The 20,203-nt window shown below is 43.7% G+C and overlaps 1 protein-coding gene across 1 annotated transcript in view; it reads left to right on the forward strand.

Moving 5' to 3' along the window:
* Positions 1 to 20,203, forward strand: part of ptprdb (protein tyrosine phosphatase receptor type Db) — an 88,610-nt gene that overhangs the window by 7,291 nt on the left and 61,116 nt on the right. Inside the window, exon 2 of the mRNA XM_053419413.1 lies at positions 17,587 to 17,736. Coding sequence (XP_053275388.1) covers positions 17,652 to 17,736 — 85 coding nt within the window. The 5' untranslated portion in view covers positions 17,587 to 17,651. The remainder of the gene's footprint in view (positions 1 to 17,586; positions 17,737 to 20,203) is intronic.

Raw genomic sequence — 20,203 nt, forward strand, 5'->3', positions numbered from 1 at the left:
TTCATTAAGAAATGCCTATGTTATTACATAAGCAAATTATATAGACTTAATGGGCCTTCATGTGTTTTGTCTAAAAGCAACTAAGTGACTCTTCAGTCAGGTTCAGAACTCAGTCACAGCAGAGATTGATCCATCTTCCTCAGCACAGCTCCGTCACCTCCTGAACCCAGAGCTGTTTTTGTGGGTGCATGTGTGGATATCAACGTGCACTGAGGGTGTGTTTGTTCGATGGCAAACATGTGTGTGTGTAGTTTGTGTTCCCTTTTTCACCAAAAGGCAGACATAATAGGCCTGTAACACATGCATACAGTTAAAGGCACTAAAATGCAAGGATTATGACATAATCTGACATTTCTTGGCTGATATGCTGATTCACAGATTAGAAACCTGTGCCAGCATGTGTATGTGTGACAAGGAGAGATGTCAGATAAGAGATGTGGGTATTGTGTGTGGGTGTGTGATGGATGAAGGAGGGAGGGCGATTTATTTTATCAGGCGAGCTTAACGTATGCTGCCCGCAAAACCAAATGAAAGGGAACAATTATACGAATGAGATTTGCAAAGCTACACCTCTCTGATTGGATTCCAATAACATTTAACTGTGTTTTCTATGTCTTGGTGCATTTCTAATCTCACTCTCAACCACCATATTGCCATTAAGTCACACAGGCAGCACTCACTCTCCATCTCCCTCTTGTACACGGAAGCACAGGCAAGGCAGTTTATGATAAGCTTGCCCGACTCTCACATGCACACGAGTGCACACAGCCGCACAAGCAGCATACATTGAGCCCAACAAATTGGCCAAACACACACTCACACAATCTCACAGTGATTCTTTTTTTTCCTGTTGTGGCGTGTGCTCATTGTAAGCTGCTCTAGTCGTGCCGCTCTGCTCTCCTCATAGACTATTTAGCTGCTTCTCTGCTGCGCTGGGTGGCAGCCAGTAAAATGGTGGCGCTCATTGTAGAAGGCTGCTGGCTGCCATTGATTTGGCCCAGCAGGCCTCTGAGGATACACACTGTTGCCCTGCCAGCGAGGCCCAGGGAAGGAGACTGTGATGTGTGTAAGTGTGTGTGTCTCAGATATAAGGAGAGAAGGGACTGTAAAGTGCATTTATTGGAGCGTGCCGTGGTGCCCCGTGTGAGGGCAGCGCTCCTGGTTGAAGTCCCGCTCTGCAGCCCGTCTGTGCTCCCTCTATATTCCAAACTGCTTAAACTCCTTTGAGGAAACTGTAGGAAGGTCCAAAGCGATCAATTAGCTGTAATGCTTTTGATGTGATTTGCTGTGTTTACCCATAAGGGAGAGAGATGGTAAAAAAAAAAGAGTGTTTTCTGGAATACTCCTCTGTATTTCGGTGTCATCACTCCTCCTTTTTTTTTCTCTCTCTCGCATCTTTTCTCCCACACTTTGACTCCTTAGACGAGCTTTGAAAAACAAACAAAGGGAAGCTGGCACTGGACTATAAATAATGCAGCGACACAGATTGAGGTCAAATGCTTTGGATTCCACAACACATACATCGTCTCGAATGGGAGCTAATGTGCACAAACACACACACACACACACACACACGCAGATTCACATTAAACATTGTGTGTTTCTCGTCGTATAATCATTGCCTATTCCCTGGTGGTCACCCAGTGTGATAATTAAGTGCACACTCATTACACAAGTGTCACACACGAAACCAAGTGCACACTAACTCTCTCGAACACACACACTCCCGATGTACACTACATACGCGGGCTGCTCGCCGCCTTGATGTCCCTCAATGACAAAACGTGACAAACGAGTCTGTTTGGAACACATTTAGGTCTCGCTGTTGTCCCCCCCCCCCAAACTCCCTCTCCTCCCCCTCCCCATTTTCATAACTCCGACAAGGGCAACTCAGCCATCCTCTCCGTCCCCCGCTCCGATCCATCAGCACGCTGCCATAACCTGCTGCCACCCCGTGATAGATTAGTTTTCATGCACTGATGTATTGGCCTATCACACTTTGAGGAAGTGACAGATTAGATCATTATGTCCCCGTTATGATCATACGGGTCTCCTGTCTTTATGATTATATGAGTCTTTTTTATATAGATATTTATATACATTGTTAAGTCAATACAAGTTCTGTGTTATGTTATATGAGAAGGTCTTTAATGTTGTTTGTACCTCCAAGGAGGGTGAAAGTGAGTTGTGAAGAATAGGTTTTCTGTTTATAAGGAGGGACTATAGAGGAAAAGGTTTGTATGAGTCAATGCACATAAAGAAACGGTTTCTTTGGAAAAGAACAGCCTTGAAGGACACCCTTCTGTATGCTGTTACTGTGACTTCTCTCTGCATGCTCTCCAGCCTCCTCTGACAGTGGAGACATTAGTATGTACGGCTCTTTTAGAGTGGATTTCTTCAAGCACCTTCAGTCAAATATTGGTGGAAAAAGGCAAAATGGGGGAAGGATGTTTGATTCCAGGGGAAGATGGTTTTTGTCGTTCATGTTGTGATTGATGTCATTTGACGATGAATGGATTTGATAAAAGTCGTTTATAACTAAAGTGCAGTGCTTGTTCATCAGTGTCGAGTAAAGACCGGCTGCCGGACTCGGTCTGCAGAACCCTGAAGCTGCTCCACTGCTGCTGCACAAAGTTCTGTTCACCTGTTCATTCTAGTTTCGGGGTTTTGATCAACAACGTTCCCGATGATGATGAGTCACTACTGTCTACGTCTTAACAATACAAATGCCAAGTCTGAAGCTAGATGATAATTGAGTTACATACAGACCGAGATACTTGAAATTGTTACATAGATAATTTTTGTGAAAAAAGGCAAAAGACTGCATCTGAGTTATAAGTGATCTTCTCTTCATGTATATCTTTGAGGTATCACTTCACGAGAATAGACATCAGTTTTCCTCCAATTCTGAATTTTTCCATATCTGAACACATTTTTTTCAATTGCCCATGAAACAGCATTATATTTATAGGATATTATTTTGGACGAACCTGCTGTGAACCTTAGTGACGCGTATTTTTCATCCCGTGAAGAGAAACTGATGTAATGGATGCAATTGACTTGTATTGCTTAAGCTGATAGATTAAATAGATATGATGGATATGCAGTAAGAGGCTTTGAATTGTTTACATTGAATAATATTTCAGTCGCCTCTTAGCTTCAGAAACAGCTCTGCAGACATGTGCATGTTAAACCAACTTGAGCAGGAGCACGTGGAACAGCTGACCCCAGGTATGGCTTTCTAAAATATCTGGATACAACGGCTGCATGTCATAAAAATGTGTCCTCTCTGATCCGGAAACACACACAAACGCACACACACACACCTACACACACGGCATCATATCGTATTATATCCACCGATTCAGCCCTTCAACATTATTGGATGCAACTTCAATACATAAGCCCTGTTTTTCTAACCTAACCCTGAAATCAATTCCACAAGTAATGCATGGCTCCAGGAGACAGAGTGATGAAGCTGTTGTTTGACCTTCTACGGAAGGGAGTGTATACAGTGGAGAGTACTTACAGTAACGCTGGTCTCATTCAGTAGGTTTTCTCCCTGACCCTCCGACTCCTAAATCCCCTCCATTGGCGCAGTGTCATGATTGATGACGTCATTAGGAGCATCAGCGGCGCACAGAAACGAGGGCTCACTTTGATTGACAGTAGCTCCCCTGCAATCTGTCTTTCTCTAGCATGCATATGTGTGTGTGGGTGTGGTTTTTGTATTTATCAAATATGAAGCTGCAAGGTACTGCGCCGTATCTCTGCCAGTCATCAGCATCACTGAAGTACTTTTCATATGCTTGTTATCACCAGGCGAGATCATGGCTATGCTGCCTATTGGAAGCCTCATATCAGTGTGTATGGGGGTGTGAGTGGGTTTGTGTCATGAGTGAAAGCTCCCCACGGTACCCCTCTCCTCCTCAGTATTCTCTTCATGGCCCCTAGTCCCCTTCCACTCTTAGACAGGCTCTGCATCGCTGTCACTAGCCGTTATAATGTATACAGCACCATACAGGGCTCCTCTCCTCTGAGGTCCATGGATCAAACACACACTCACAGAGGGAAACACACGCACATATGGCCCATACAGTATGCATGCACGCCATGAAGCATCATGCACTATTCAGTCTCTGGCTCTTGCTTGAGTTCACTTCCCCTCATCTTGAAGGTGCTCACCATGGTAGCTTCTAAGTTCACATTTACCTGGTAGTTAATACGATTCATCACAATCAGCTGCTACACTGTGGCTCCAGGTGACTGAAATCACATTTACAGTTGTTTCAAAGTTGTTTTATTTAAACTTACAGTTGAGTGTTTTATATTATATTAAAGGGGAAGTGGGAAAAGGTGTCTGGGGAAATGCCTTTTTCCTCTCAGCCATCTGGAGGGGCGTGTCGGTGTCTTTGTTTGAGTGACAGCAGATGACAGGCTGAGCTTCGCTGGCGGTGCGCAGGATGAGCGACACAAAGGAAACCGACTTGTTTCAGTGGTTCAGAAGAAGATGGCTCGTGGTTGCAGTCGCTCCCAGTGATATGCTGAGCAGTAAAAGTCTTTGGTCTTCCTGCCAGTGTCAGGCGATGACGTTTATGCTATTATGCAGAGAGTCAGTCGGCTGTCTGTGTAGACAGAACTTACAAAACTCCATAAAATGAACATAAATGTTGAAGAAGATAACATGAGATTTGGTGAGCAGGTATATGTGCCTAAGCTGACAATAAATGCAGGATAATTTTGCCTGGACACTAACAGCTGCTGATGTATTTAGGAATAAGGAGTTATAAAACATTCACTCCTGATATCCAAACTGGTGCTGGTGATGGGCAGGGGTCAGCTCAGTGCAGCATGCTAAATTAAAATGTATTTTCTCCTTTGCTCGGCTAATTGAAAAGAAACACAAACAATACAATTACCGTTTCTAACATCTGATTGAGAGTCAGCCTACAGAGAGTCAGCTACTGCCCAGCCCTCTCACCATCTTGCGTCCGGAGCTCGGGAGCAGACAGGGCGCCTGTCAGAGCATGTCCTGGGTGTGTGGAGCGCTAAAACTCACCAGGTTTTAGCGCCATAAAGTGTTATATGAATGCTGTCGGGCGCTATATAAGTGCTGTGAGGCGTTAAATAAACGCTGTTGGGAGTTATATAAGCATATTGTCGCTTCAAAAAAAGAGTCTGGTTCTGAAGTGTAATGGACACCTGCCTTTAATGGTAACTGGTTCAAGATACAAGGGACACTGGGATGGAGTTTGTCACTTCATCGATGGAGCAATGTTGAATTCATTCTATACATTTTACTGCAAATCCTCTTTTAACACTTTTAAGGAGAGAAAACTGAGCAGTTGGCGGTGGAAGATAAAACTCTCCTTAGTGATCACTTACTTTTAACAGTTGAACAGTATATGGATGGATGGATGGATGGATGGATGGATGGATGGTAGATAGATAGATAGATAGATAGATAGATAGATAGATAGATAGATAGATAGATAGATAGATAGATAGAAAAAACTATGCATAATAATTTGAAAAATCGGTCATATCTTTGCATCATGGAACTATAAGAACCAACAATTTTTTACACTAGTAGTCATCTTACTCATGGAGCTCAATAAGTATTGGCTGTCAGTGCAGTTAAGTCAGATGGAGCAATGACAGTGGAAACCAGAACTTACTTTGGAGGCAGCTTGGGAAGTCATGTCAAGCTCTTCACCTCTTGTTTTGCGCAGACTCCCTCTCTCTCTTCTTCTCATGCAAACACACACACACGCACACACACACACAGACTGCAGGTCCAAACTTCCTTTCTCAATGACATCATTGAGTTGTGGTGCCCCCAGCGGCAGCAGGCCGAGGAAGGGCGGAGGCACTGGGGCTGGCACTCAGATGTCTGATTTGATTCACCCTGACAACCAAGGACCATTTGGGAGCCCTGTAACCACGGCAACTCCCATCACAACATTCTGGGTGGTTGGTTGACGGGGCCAGTCAGGGCCGATGTTCCTTGCATCCATTTTTAATGGCCAGTGTACTTAGTCGCTCTTCGTGGGCCTGTCTCCCTGCGGTCCCGTCTCCAAGAAGAGGAGGCAGCGGCACTTGGTAGAAAAAGCCCCCATTACATATTTATTGTCCCCTGTCTTAATTATCAAGCCAGAGGGTATGTGGGTTTAGCTCTCGCTTCCTCTCTCTCTCTCTCTCTCTGTCTCTCTTTTTAACTCGGAGGGTTGAGATCTTCTCCTCCCGTCTGTCTCTTTTCTCTCATCACTTTCTCCATTTGTCAGTTCTTCGTCCTTCTCAGCTATGCAACTTCATATCCTTAAAAAACCAAGACGTAACGGAAAATGTGAGGTTTTTTCGTACACTGCACTCTCAGCAGCCAGTGTTATGGAAAATTACACAGTGTGTTCACATATTTCTGCGGAAAAAACAGAGGAACTGGCACGTGTGACAAACACAAGTGTGTGTTTGCCTTGCACCATTGGGGCAGATTTTGTGATCCTTGCATGGATTTATAATCTATTCCTCAGCTCTAATAGACATCTAGTTAAGCATTTCCATTTGGGGAAGCTGCATTTAACTGTACCTCTTCAGCAGACTTCTCTCCTACTATTAATTGGCAGCACCATATGTAAGCTGTAATCTACCCTCGGGCACATGTGGCATCTCTAATTATGATGCTTCTATATCCAGTTGGCATGGCAATCGCCAGCGTGGTGCACAGCAAATAAAACATGAAATGGTTGTTTAAAAATGCATGTGGGGTGTTTGCATCTTTGCATTTCCCTGCATGTTATTTTGAGTAATACTCATGTACTCCCACTCCACCCCGGGCCAAAATCAATCTGAGGAAAAAGGCTCTGTAACCCCATCCTTCTCTCCCAACCATTGCAACATGACATTGGAGAAGATTGATCTAGAAATGTATTTCTGGCCTCCACTGCCTCAGATCTCCCCTTTGACCTTCAGCGTTGTGTTATTATTTCTGCGGTACCAAAATTCCTCCATACTTTCTCTGATATTAACAGATTCTGAGCCTCTAGAGGGTTTTTTTCTGAGCTCACATTTAAATGATGAAAAGGGGGATTTTTATCTTTGTGCAGAGTAAGTATGGTACGTGTTCCTACATGGCTTGTTACTACCGGACTAAATCACAACTCAGATTTGGTTGCCTGAGCTATTTACTGATTTAGTCGCTCTGCTTAAAGGTAGGGTACGTGCCCAGTTAACATCAATTTCTGGTGGCAACACACTCTCTACACGGCTCTGGCAGCTCGTAACATAAACCTACAGTTAGATAGTAGCAGCCTCAAACTCGAGGATACACAAGAAAAAAGCGCCTAAAGGTAAACAGTCGTCTAAATGGTGTCTCTGACCCTGACCGCCGAGAAGCAATCAAAAACAAGTTCCGAGTATTTTGCTGTTTTTAAGTAATGAGACGGTTATTTAGAGATAAAAAATTGTAGATGGGTTAGTAATTTTATTCTATGTGATTTTATTTTCTAAATATGTTAAGAGATTTGCACGTATTAATATATTTGGAAATTTAAGTTGAGGTTACATACAACTTTTAAAAGTTAATATATGATAAGTGATTGTAACTTCCAATTTGAATTAGCAACAGAAAGCTGTCGTTCTGTGCTTTAAAAAACAAAAGTTATGGCACTGACAGCGGTGCTGTTCTAAAGTATGTTTAGTACCGGAATTTAAAAAAATGCAAACAACACCCAATCCTTACAAATAGTGAATACATGTGTCCTCTCTATATGAACTCACCTTGAGGGGGCATGGACAAAGTGTGACTTCTTACATTCACATACCACACAGCTTCTCTGTATCTAGCGTGTGTCACTCCAGCTCTCGCCGGCAAGGAGGACCTTTCTTCTCCTTTCACAATAGGAAGGTCATCTCATGACTTGTGGTGCACCATGGAATTCAATGAATGCATGAACCAGGGTTCGTGAACTGCGTGGTTTCTCTGCAGCAGCCTCTTCCTCCTCCTCCTCCTCCTCCTCCTCCTCCTCCTCCTCCTCCTCCTCATCCTTTTATGAGCCAGGAAAAAACCGGAGGTCCACTGCACGGTGTTAGATGTGTGTGTGTGGCTGTGCTTGTGAATGGCTGCACGCTTGCCTCATGCTGAAGAGCACAGGTAAATACAGTCAGGGGAGGAAGTGCACTCTTACCGAAGCAAAGAGAGGAAGGTAAAGAGCTGCACGTGTATTCACTGGAGAGTGACCAGCTGTTGAACACGGTGTATAAAGTGAATACCAGAGGAGGATATAGGAGACCGGTCTATACCTGGAGAACTGTGTGGATTAAAAGACCAGCTATCGAAGGGGTTTGGCCCTTTTTAGTCAGGAGCAAATCCATATTTTATTTGATGTGAGAGGCGCTCAAGGCCTGTAAATAAATGATTACTGCTGTACTCCACCTGGTTGTGGAGGAGGTCGCCCAGCAGGCAAGATCGGCACATCTGTATGTGCGTGTTTGTATGTGTGTGTGTGTGTTTGTGCATTGTCTTCCTGATGTGAGTCTGGTCCTGGTAGCCTACAGTCGTATGTGTATAATGTCACAGGGCCACTGCAGCCGCATCGTAACCATACTGCAGGCTCATTCATCCATAGATCTATGCTTCTCTCCATCCATCCATGTTTTAAAGCACATTACAGAGATGACTGCCTCCAATGTGCCACTTTCCCCCCCGAGCACTAGACTCCACTGTACAGTGTAAGCCTCTGTTGGTCGGGTGGGGGGGGGGGGCGTGTATCATGGATAAATTGAGGAGCACAACACACACAGGCAGACATACACAAACCATGAAAAACAAAAGGTAAAATTGAACTACTCTGCATTAGTCGGTTTTGATGTCCTCTCATTTTTCTGAATCATTTCCATTTTAAAGGCTTTTTATTGTTGGTGCACAACCTTGCAGAGACATTATGGTCCCAGTCTTTATTGCATTCGCACTTCTCTGTTGGCGGCAGGTACTTGGTAGATTTGCAGATCAAGGTTTTACTTGCAAAGCATAAAAGAAGCTCATAAAACATAATATGCTTCTAGTAAAATTTTAAACAGTGAGAAATAAAGTCGTGTCGCCTGGACTATTTAGAAGAGAAACATGCTGTTTATACAGGAGGAGTTACTCACAATATGATGTTTTTTATTCCTCGTAATTCTGCACAATATTTTATTGATTAATTCAACTCATAAACTCATGAACTAATGGAGCTTAGTAAAGCACATACATAGAAAGGGGGAACACATTTCTGAATCCGCCCCCGGATCCCGATAAAAGCCAAAGTTTCGGGGGTTCTTCCCTGACCTGTACCACACCCTTCCACCCAGATTCGTGAAAATCTGTTGTGTTGTTTTTGTGTTATTGTGCTTAAAATATACAAACCAACCAACCAACAAGCGGAGAGGGGTGAAAACGTTAAATCATTGGCGGATTTATAAATTCCTTCACGGTTTCTTCCAGCCCGGCAATTTTCCAAAACCCCGATAAATTGAGTTCACTGTAACGTTAGAGAAGGAAAAGGCAGAAAAGGTGTTTGACATTTTTGTTTGAATTATGACCTTGATGTTTAATCAGTTGTCTAAATAATTGCCTATAGTGTAGAGTGACTAACCCATTAATTGACTAATCATTTAGGCCCATGTTGATACTTGAGGACATTTTACTGACTTGAAAAACCTCTTTGAGTATGTTTCCATTGTGGCTTTACTGCTTCCCTGCAAATACCATTGATTCAAAGTGCTGCATGACTTCATCTCCTCTATACTCTTCCTGTTCTCTCCTTCCGTTCCTCACCCATCCTTCCTCACTGTAACTATGAAGCCTCTCGCCACATGGCTGGGCCTCGTTTCTTATCCTCCGCTCTCCTCCTCCCTCCATCCCTCCCTCTGCAGTCCTGCCGCTATCTTTACGACCCTCTCACTAATGCACTGCTCAATTAGCCTTCGATGAGGTTTCCACTAAAGGCCGGGTAAATAGGTAATTACATGTTGTCATCCCCCCACCTCTTGCTAATCCACTCAACTTCCCTCCGCTCCTCTCTCTCTCTCTGCCTTTCGCAGTCTCTCTCCTGACTTCTTGCTCTTTCAATATCATGGATGGCTGCCAGAGATGGTCCAATCGAGGCCCAGCACGAGGCTGTTAGTCACAGCTGGCTTAACCCTTCGATTGGCCACGTTCAGCACTCTGCTTAGTGCACCGTTTTCACTTTGTTCAGCCGACACTTCAGCTTGTGTTATTTGGACGCTCTATCATCAGATTGGGAGAAGTGAAACTAGCCACTGGGTAAAATGCTGATGAAATCCCGCCTGCTAATAGAGACATTAACAGGGCTAGGTGTTTTATTTTTCTGTCGATCAGATAGGTGACGTGATTTGTGACTAGTGGAAACTAGTAGTTGGGGGGAAATTGTGCATTTGACTGACAATCAGTGTGGCTCCCACGCTGTGAAGGCTGTTGATGGGATCAAATTGCCTGACTTGGGGCAACAGTCCACAGGCAGGTCTGTGAGGCTGGGTAGATGGGTTGTTGTCCTACGAGTCTGCTGAGGCCGTGAGAGGAGACAGGAGTATTTATCAGCTTTACCGCCGCTGAAATAAATTGATGCAAACATGTTGTCTCTGGTTTGTCCTCATCTGTTACATCAACAATAACAATGTTTGCCGGGATGAATAAATGTCTTTTCAACACCATCCGCACAGGCTGGCTCCCGAATTCTGCCATTGTCAAGGTGCAGCCATTATTCAACAATGTCGGAAACAATGTGGATTTTCATCTTTCATCGGTTGGGCCCAGGACACTTTCACACAAGGAGCTGCAGGAGAAGGACTAGGGCTCCTTTTGGAGGGGGGCATTAATTCAAACAACAAGGAAAAAGACAAAAGAGAGTTATGCCTGCAAATAAAACTTTGAAATCGAAATAATAATGCATTCTGAATGGAAATAAAAGCTGGACACTAATCGGTAATAGTGTCAAAAAAAATTTGGATTCTTCAATTAAAATTCCAGTCCTTGTTTTAGAGAGTAAAAAAAGCTATTGGTGAGACCACGAGTCAGACAGTCTGAAGAATGAGAAAAGTCTGAAGAGAATTATAGCCTGTGTGGCCCTTTGGAGATAAAGGAAGAAAGACACAGAGTAAGAAAGGAGAGTAGAAAAGAGGGAGCTGGGATGGAGGGATGTACGAATGAAGGGAGGGATGGAGGGATGGAGGGGGGGGGTGAGGGGACATACTGTTTTTGGGGAACGAGAGGAAGTGATGAGTTGAGTACAAGCCAGACGGCCTAAATCCTCATCTCAATCAATCACATTTTCCCTTCCTCTCGTCTCAGTCTGTCTTATTGATTTCTTGTTTCTGCCAGCGTCCTGAAAGCCGACTCAAATGACTGCTCGCAGTTTTTGGGGCTCCATCTCCCAGTGAAAACTACTGTTTGGTCATTTGTTGTCCGGGCTATATAAAGAAAGGTATCAGCGGGCTCTTACCTAGAAAGTGTATCTATTATATTTAAGGGAGAAAATGATTCTGACCAGATTACACTAAGAGCAGGTTGTTGTTCACAAAGTCCAAGCCAAGTAAAAAGTAATTTGCAATGCATTGTATTGAAGTACAATATGCGATTTCTGCCATTCAATAGTTCAAGGAGACATATTATGCTCATATGTACTCTGAAAGGTTTACATCCTCTAAACTTCAGACTTAATTTGACATTGCTGCAGCACTTCTTTTCAGCCTCTGTCAGACATACTTGGTTTTAGCTCCTGTCTCTCTAAGCCTCTCCTCCATCTGCATCCACCTGCTGCTCCCGGGTGCTATAAGAAGGTGGGTGTATCTATATGTGGATGCAGATAACATCTTTATGACAATATGATGTCATCAGCTTCCGTCCCCGCAAACACAGAGTTGTGTGCTTTTTTAAGATCAACATTTAAAAACATGCTCACGGGTTACTTCTGGAGTCTGTTTGAAACATGTAGTGTAGCAGGGGAGATGACACACAACTGGTTTATCACAATTGCACAAGTGTCTGGGTGTACACATGCTCAGTAGACATATACATCGAACAAACCTCCTTCCATCCGTTTCCAGCTATGTTTCGTTTGTTGTGCTGTGTGAGACATTTTTGCCGTTTTTGTCCGAATTGTTATCCATCTGCTGTGAGTGTTTGAAGACTCCACTGTGAACGACACGGTGGCATCTTCAACTTCCGCGGCGAAGCTCTGGTTTAAGGACTTCAGTAATCACAGAACGAGACAGAGGAACAGATGAGGGCAGAACGATTTAGAAAGGTTTCTGAAACAGTCAGTGTCAGCGTTGGCTTACGAACTGAAAGCAATGGCCACCGGACAGCAGACAGCACTGCTAAGGATGGGACATGAGGACGATAACTCGTGGACTCAACTTGTCTAAAAAATAGGTCAAGTGTCAAGAGTAATATGTGTTGGGACCATAGGCTGTTTACAAAGATGAACGACATGACAGCTCCTCAACAGTGAAGCCAAAGCATTGCTATCGCCATCTGGTGGCTGGCTGCAGTATATGTCATAAATCAAGTTTTGTTAGATACAATTTTCTCATAAAGGGTTTCTGTCGTTTTAGATCGTCCCTGCTAATCCAAGTCTAAGTGCTCATTTAGCCGTTAACTTTGGTTTTAAGTAGTTTAGTGATGCTTTAAAAATGAGAGTGAAACATAATGATTGACAGCTGAGACTGAGTCATGATTGGTCAAGCGTGTGCATCGATCACCTCCATCCGCAAAAAGCTACCGAACACGACACTGGCTCCAAATGTGCGAAGATGGCTGCGTCCGTATCTAGGATATATTGTTTTTATTTCTAGATAGTGGATGGAAGTGCAGACATGTTGTTCATCTTTATAAACAGTCTTGGGTTAAGTCAAAGACTTCTGTCACTGTTAACACTGTTAAGTTTAGTGCACTTGGTTAGTTCCTTTGACTCTTTAGTACCAAAGATTATCCACATGGATCCCCAGTTTGTATGATGTCATCCTGCGTCACCAGAGCTCCGTGGATCCACTTGGGGAATCAGACTTTGGTGACTGACGGCAGCTTATGCAGCTGGTGTTTATCCCTTGTGTCACAATGAGAAATAACCGATTATAAACAGTAATAATCAAGACTGCAGCTGGACCTCATGTATCATAAATAACGACCGTCGGGAGGAAACATGATTATTTTCTAAAACCACATCTGTTTCACCTCTTTTGATGTTTGATTGGTCAGGGAAACATTCCCACACTCATGGTTAAGCGCATTCATATGTTACCAAATGATCATAATACACAGTGTGCACATCAGCCACATATTTCTTATAGAGTCGATTTCTTGCCAGTTCATGCCAAGGAGACAGATTTAATAACAATTTATCTCTTGGATTTAATATCTTGCACTAACATCACACATCTGTCGGTATTAATCTCTGTGGTTGGTTCTTTTTTATCCCCCGTATCCCTCATATAATGCGGAGGGATATAGTTATCAGTACGTCTGTCCGTCCATCCGTCCGTCCCTAATCTTTTCATTTCCAGAGCGAAAATTGAAAACCATTCCAGTTTAGAAAAAATTTTCTAAATAAAATCTGGTCGTGATTCATATTTAGGGTTTTTTCACAATAAAAAGGAAATTCTATTCACTGCTGTCAGATCAGCGTTTGAAGTGATTGGTTTGAAAATCCCCTGCAACCATCAGCTAGAGGTCTTGACCAGTTTGGAAGATGGCATCAGATAACAAATGTTTCAATAGCTCTTGGTTGTTCACCACCTTCCTCACCAGAAAAGGAGGAGGACACAATCCTCAGCTTATGTGGTTTGTGAACACTTTGAGGCAACAAGTATAAATTGTCACTCCTTTCCCATCTCTGTCAGTCTGCCAATGTTTTAACAGGGCAAACAGAATAAGTTAATTAGTATGTCTAATTGCATTTGGTGAATCAGCGGTGGGAATATCAAATGAAATTAGGAAACTCAGTGTTCTCGGCCGTGGCGCACGGTTTGCCTTCAGCTATGCTTTTTAGGATCTGTCTTTTGTCTTTGTCTCTATCTTTCTCAATGTCCCTTCCGGCTGTACTATGCCTTCGCTTTGTAGTCTATCCTCCGCCCCCCCCCCCCACCTCTCTTATCATCCACCAACACTGTCTTTTTCTACTCTTTACACGTTTTGATCTCTTTCTGTCTTTATATCTTCTTTTTTTTCACCCAGGCTTCCACGTCTTAAAACTTTATAGCGTCATCTCTTAATAACTAGTTTTATCTATGGCAGTTAATAATTAATTAATTGAATAATAATCCAGTAAACCACCAGTCACTGCAATTACGACAAATTATATTGATTAGTATTGATTTGTGTTTCCACTGATGACAACTGGGGCCGGCGTGGTGGTACAGTGGTTAGCACCGTTGCTTGGCTCCTGGTTGGAATACCGGTTAGGTCTGTGACTGCATGGGTTTCTCTGGGTACTCTGGCTTCCTCCCCCAATATAATGGCATGTGTACTGGGGTTAGGTGAGCTTGACTCTCATAGGATCAACACTATAGTTAATGGATGGATGAAGGATACTCACAGTTTTTAAGCATTTAAACAACCGTTTGTCAAGATACAGTATGAAAGCTATTTTCTATTTCTGATATTTGAATGCGATCGATCATTTTTTAACACATCTAAAGGGTCAACATTTGACAATTTATCACATTTTCCTGTAGGAATTAAAGTAACACTTCATTTTATTTCTTCCTTTAATCCAACTTTTCTATCGTTATCACCTTATCCTCTTCCTCGGTTCTTGTCCGCATCTTCTCCCTCCTGCCCATGTGTCCGTCTGTTTGTCCTGTGGAAAATAATCCCAGTCTGTCACTCTTTGAGTCAGTCTTTGTTCTGTCAGGAACTATCTCAGAGATAAGTGTGACTGACTGCTTCAGGCCTCCACAGACAGGGTATAATTGAGTGATAGGGACGAATGTAAGTGAATGGCTTAAAGCTGCCTGTGATCCAGAGCAGCAGCAGCAGAAGCTCAGGCAGTCGGGAGGCTCTCCTGTCGAGGCCTCTGTAATACAAGCAACCACAGCCACCCAGATTACAATATGGAGACTACCTGATGTGTGTTTGTGTATCTGTGTGTGTGTGTGTGTGTGTGTGTGTGTGTGTGTTTGTGTGTGTGTGTGTGTGTGTGTGTGTTTGTGTGGCTCAGGTTATCTTCTTTTTGTCTGCTTTCCATCCCAGTTCCCTTTTCTTCTCTGTTTCATAGCTCTGTTTACCACCCTGCTTTCCTTTCTCCCCCCTCCACACACCTCATCTCTCTCTATCTCTCTCTGGCTCTCGCCCTCTTCATTAGTCTCCTTCTTTCTCTCTCTCCCACCGTTATCTTAGCTTTTTAATTAACGTGACATGCTGCGAAGTGAGATACTAAATAATGCAGGCTTTTCCAGTGACATTGAATCAGGCCGAGTGATTAGTGGCCTCACACAAACAAGTGCACACAGCCGCACGAACACACACACATGAACACACAAACGCACAAGCACACACGCACACACACACACACACACACACACACACACACACACACACACACACACACACATATACACACACATTCCAAAGCAGATAACCTTCTTTAATAGTTCAAAGCCTTTAACCATATTAATCTTTCATCGAATATGTTGACTTTATTCAACAAATAAGCAAATAGTGACTTTATGCCATTTATCAGAGTTTCCAGTAAAATAAAAAGTATAGTGCATTATGTAGGGGTCATGGTGCTGTGGATAAAGTGGTTGAAAACAAAGCTTGTGAAAGAAAAAATATATATACACTGTCCGACGACAAAAATATTCATCAGTTATAAGTAAATCAATAAACTAAAGACAAAGGCCACTTGTAAACTACCCAAAAAATCGAATAAATACCCGAAGCTAAAGAAAATAGAGAAAGAATTGCCACTGTAATTTCCCTGGGTTGTGGGTAGGTGGGTGAATTCCTTTTACACATACTATTGGATACTGTAAATCACAGCACAGGGTACTTAATTTGAGCAGGGAGAGATCTAGGTTATCCCAAAGCAATTGTTTTGGACCAAACCAAGTGGAAAATCCACAATGGGTTTAGTTGCTCGCTGCCTTGGCTGCAGGGATGCGTTGAGCTCCGGGTTCCAGAGTTCTTCTGCCCCCACCTTCTTTTTTTTCTTTTTTAATCAGATGGCTTGTTCAGGAGTGGAGCGGATTAAGACTGCTGCTGCCACTGCTGATGACTCTGTCCAGTTTTGGAAAGCCCACAAATGCATGCACGCACACGCGACATGGAGCATGCAGCTGCAAGCACACACACACACACACACACACACACACACACACACACACACACAGAGGTTTATATACAAGCAATTTAGGCAGTCACCATGAATATATACATATGCTACAGAGGCATCAACATATGCACGAGTTGCCCCATATGCATGCACAATCCAGTGCAAGCACAAGTGCACAATACACATGGACACATTGCGTCTCATCGCCCGCTCGCCTCGCAGGGCCTCTCACTCAGGGCTGTCAGTTTCTGGACAGCAGCGGTGATCTGCCATGTCTCATCGTGTCACGTGATTTGACCGGTGAGATTTCTGACAGACAGACTGACGCCTGGTATCTTCTAATGCCAGACACTCACACCAGGCGCCGCAGATGGCGGAGAGACGGATGGATGTGAACGACAGACGGACAGACAGAGAGAGAGAGGGGGAGAGGGGGAGAGTAAACAAATTGGACTGAAGTAAAGACAAAAGGAGGAAACATGGGAGATTGTGGCCGTGAAACACAAGAAATTTAAATTTGAGGAAGGAATATTTAGGAAACTGCAAAAAGGAAACTTTCCATATCGGGTGTGAGTAAAGGATGAAAGTGTAATGAGGAGGAAAGCGCTGGGAGAGGCAGAGGGGGTCAAAGGAAGGAAGTGAGCGAAGGATGAAGGCATGAAGACATTCAGCTGTATCTTGATCCAACACTGTGTGCTACATAGCCCGCAGATAACAGCAGTCAGTCTCCTCCCACTTTAATCTGCCCATCATCCATCAGTCCCTCACTCCACCCTTCCATCTTAAAGCCATTCACTCTCCTCATCAATCTGAAATGATGCCGTTTTTTCGACGTGCGTATGAAACGAAATCGGGAATTGAGGTCCGGCCCGCTTGGTAGATTGTGTAACAGATAAAAACTGAAAGCAGAAAAATCGAGGGCATCGCTCACGTGGGACGAGGGAAAAAAACATTGTAGAAGCCGACTGATGCTTTTTATGCCTAATGTTTGCTTTAAGTTGAAATTCATCAGCTACTTTGTGAACTTTGTACACACGCACACACACATAGAAACACACCTCCGGCAATGAGTGTATGGTCCTAATGAAGCGAGAAGAGGAGAGGCAGCTGCATAACTGGAGTGTAAGGCCTAGAGGGAACACACGTCTGCGTGCTAGTGTGTGTGTGTGTGTGTCTGTGTGTGTGTGACTATATAATGTCTGAATCTCTCCCTAATTTGGAGCTTAGCAGGATGTTAATGTCTACTCTCTCTCCCCAGGTTGTGAGGGCCTGTTTCTATCGTCCTGTTGTACAGTGAGGCAGTGAGCTCACGGTGGATACAGCATGCATGTGTCGACATATCCCATGATGCACTCTGCCAGTCCAGGCCTGCTCCTCCTCAGCTTCCTCTTCCTCGCTGATGCTGACTGTAAGTCTTTTCATTCTCCAACACACTCACATACACACACTCCTATATTTTTATTATCCAAACACATCGCTGCTGCTGCGGTTACAAATGCTCTCCACACTACATTAGAGTTTTTGAGAGCCTTTAAACTTAGAAGATGGAAATGCTGCTGGCCCTGCTCTGCAGCTGTGTTACTGTATGGACGAGCAAAAAAAGGAAATGTTTATTCACGATGGCGCTTCCACCCACAATCACCACCCGGCAAAATGTTGTAAACACTCAAGTCAGGAACAGTTCCACCTCATTGTCGCTCCAAGAAAATTCATCATTGTTTTTCCTTGCTCATGAACCAAGCAACCAACTGCAGAGTAGACAATCTGCTTCCTGGTAACGCCGGCATTCACGAGCCCAGTACACGTGAATGGCCACATGATATATACCTTATTTCCTGGTGTGCTAGAATGGACGGAGATTATCATTTATAGAGTTCAAATGCCGTTTTAAAACGACTATGCATTAGTGAGGACATAGCCACAAACACACACACGCACACCCACATGTGTACCTGTGTATAAAGAAGCTGTTAGATTATACACATCATCTGAATGCACTTGTCGAGAGGACATGGGTTCCTTTAACGCTCCACCCCCTCATATCCCGTCCCTAATGTCTTGTGTGTGATGATCTGTACATGTGTGTTAGGAGGCAGGTTTGATACGAGGCCAGCTGTTTTGGTCCATCCCAGTATTTGGCACGGACAGATAGACAGCATATGGCAAATCAGATAATTTCTCCACTGCCTCTGTGATTGTGTCCAACATGTGCATGTGTGTGTGCACGTGTGGGTGTGAGATCGCTTATTGGGGCTCGTCCACTGTCGTCCTCTGTGAGCTCATTCAGACTTCAGTTGAGCCCGGTTATTGATTTATTTATTTTTTCAGGCAAACTACCTTTTGACTCTAACTGAAGATAGATAGCAGATGATGAGCAGAAGCTTGAGACGGTTGTTTATATTCTAAAGGTTCTTTCCCAGAACCTGCAGATAACAGATAATCCAGGTGTTTGAAACCAGCATAGGATGTTTACGCGAGCAAACAGAAGGAAACCACTACTGGGATACTCTTGACCCTGCATGACGTCCCAGTCAATCTGTCAGGTTAATGATTAGGATGGATTAGGATTGAGTCTTTGATTCCGATAACACTGTTAATGAAACAGCCGGATTTGTGCTGAGACAAAGGACAAAAGATATGAGAACAGAAGCGTAGGAAGACAAAAAGATGGAGTAGACAAAATAATAGAGGAGAAAGAAGAGGATTAAAGAATTCAGTTGTACAGACTCGCCTTGCAGACTATGTATCCATTTACTGTGCCGCCAAACATGGTCTCCTGCCAGGAGTGGGTGGCGATGATGGCCGCTTGCCAAGAGGTTCCACCATTGTTGTGTTCACAAGAGGAGAGGTTACCGTCTGAGCAGCGCTACTTCCTCATCCTCTGCTGTTAGAAAAAACTGGACCAATGAATAATTCATCATTAAATGTCTAAAAATGACTAGTTTACTTACATTAACCCAAATGTTTACAGCAATGCTCAAACACCACCCAAGCAGAGATGGTAGGCAGGAGTTAGACTTCTAGAACTATTGGCAGGAATTGAATGTAAAATAATCCTGTAATCATCTGATTGTACAAATTGTTATTTCCTCACCCGAGGATTGGCCCTTTGTATTTAAATAGTTTATGTTTACAATGGGAGCGGGTCCTCTCTAATAAAGACCTAATTGAACCTGACCTACTAAAGAAAATTGAAGGCTAGCAGTGGAGGGGGGGGGGGGGGGGGGGTGAAGGGGTATTCAGCTGCAACATGCAAATTCACTCACTGAATTTGACACACTGAACCTTTAAGTGTAGCCTGCTCATGCTAGCTTTTTCACGATTACCAACCCATGCTGCAATAGCAAAAACAAATAGCAACTGAGTAATAATTGTGTCTAGTTGGGGAAACAAATGGTTTCTTCAATGTAAATGGGCTGTGGTAAATTACACAATGAATGCAAAGCAAAGACAACACGAAGTCAGTACAGTGTGGTCTGCAGTGTTGTTCCAAGCTCATGGTAGTGGGATACTGAACGTATATCATCACCAACCACACACACACACGCACGTTTTGCAATGTTTTAAAGGTAACACATTCACACAGAGCCCAGTCCACAATCCACTCTTGTATTCCCCTCGATCTCGTGCCCTCCTGTCTCCAGTGTGAGTTTCGGGGTCGCCCAGTAAAGACCCACTCATCCATCAAAACGACGATGCTCCCAAACTTCCTCTGTGAGGGTGAGAGGAGCAGCACAGATGCAACGGGGGTGGAAGTGATTTTGCAGTTTGTCTCCTCAGTCTATGTCCCCCCCCGCCCTCGTCTCATTGCTCTTTCTTTGCCCGCTCTCCACCTCTTCTCGACACAAACACATAATCTGTAGAGAAAGGAGGGA

This window comes from Pleuronectes platessa, chromosome 3, assembly GCF_947347685.1.
Source record: "Pleuronectes platessa chromosome 3, fPlePla1.1, whole genome shotgun sequence".
Lineage (NCBI taxonomy): Eukaryota > Metazoa > Chordata > Actinopteri > Pleuronectiformes > Pleuronectidae > Pleuronectes > Pleuronectes platessa.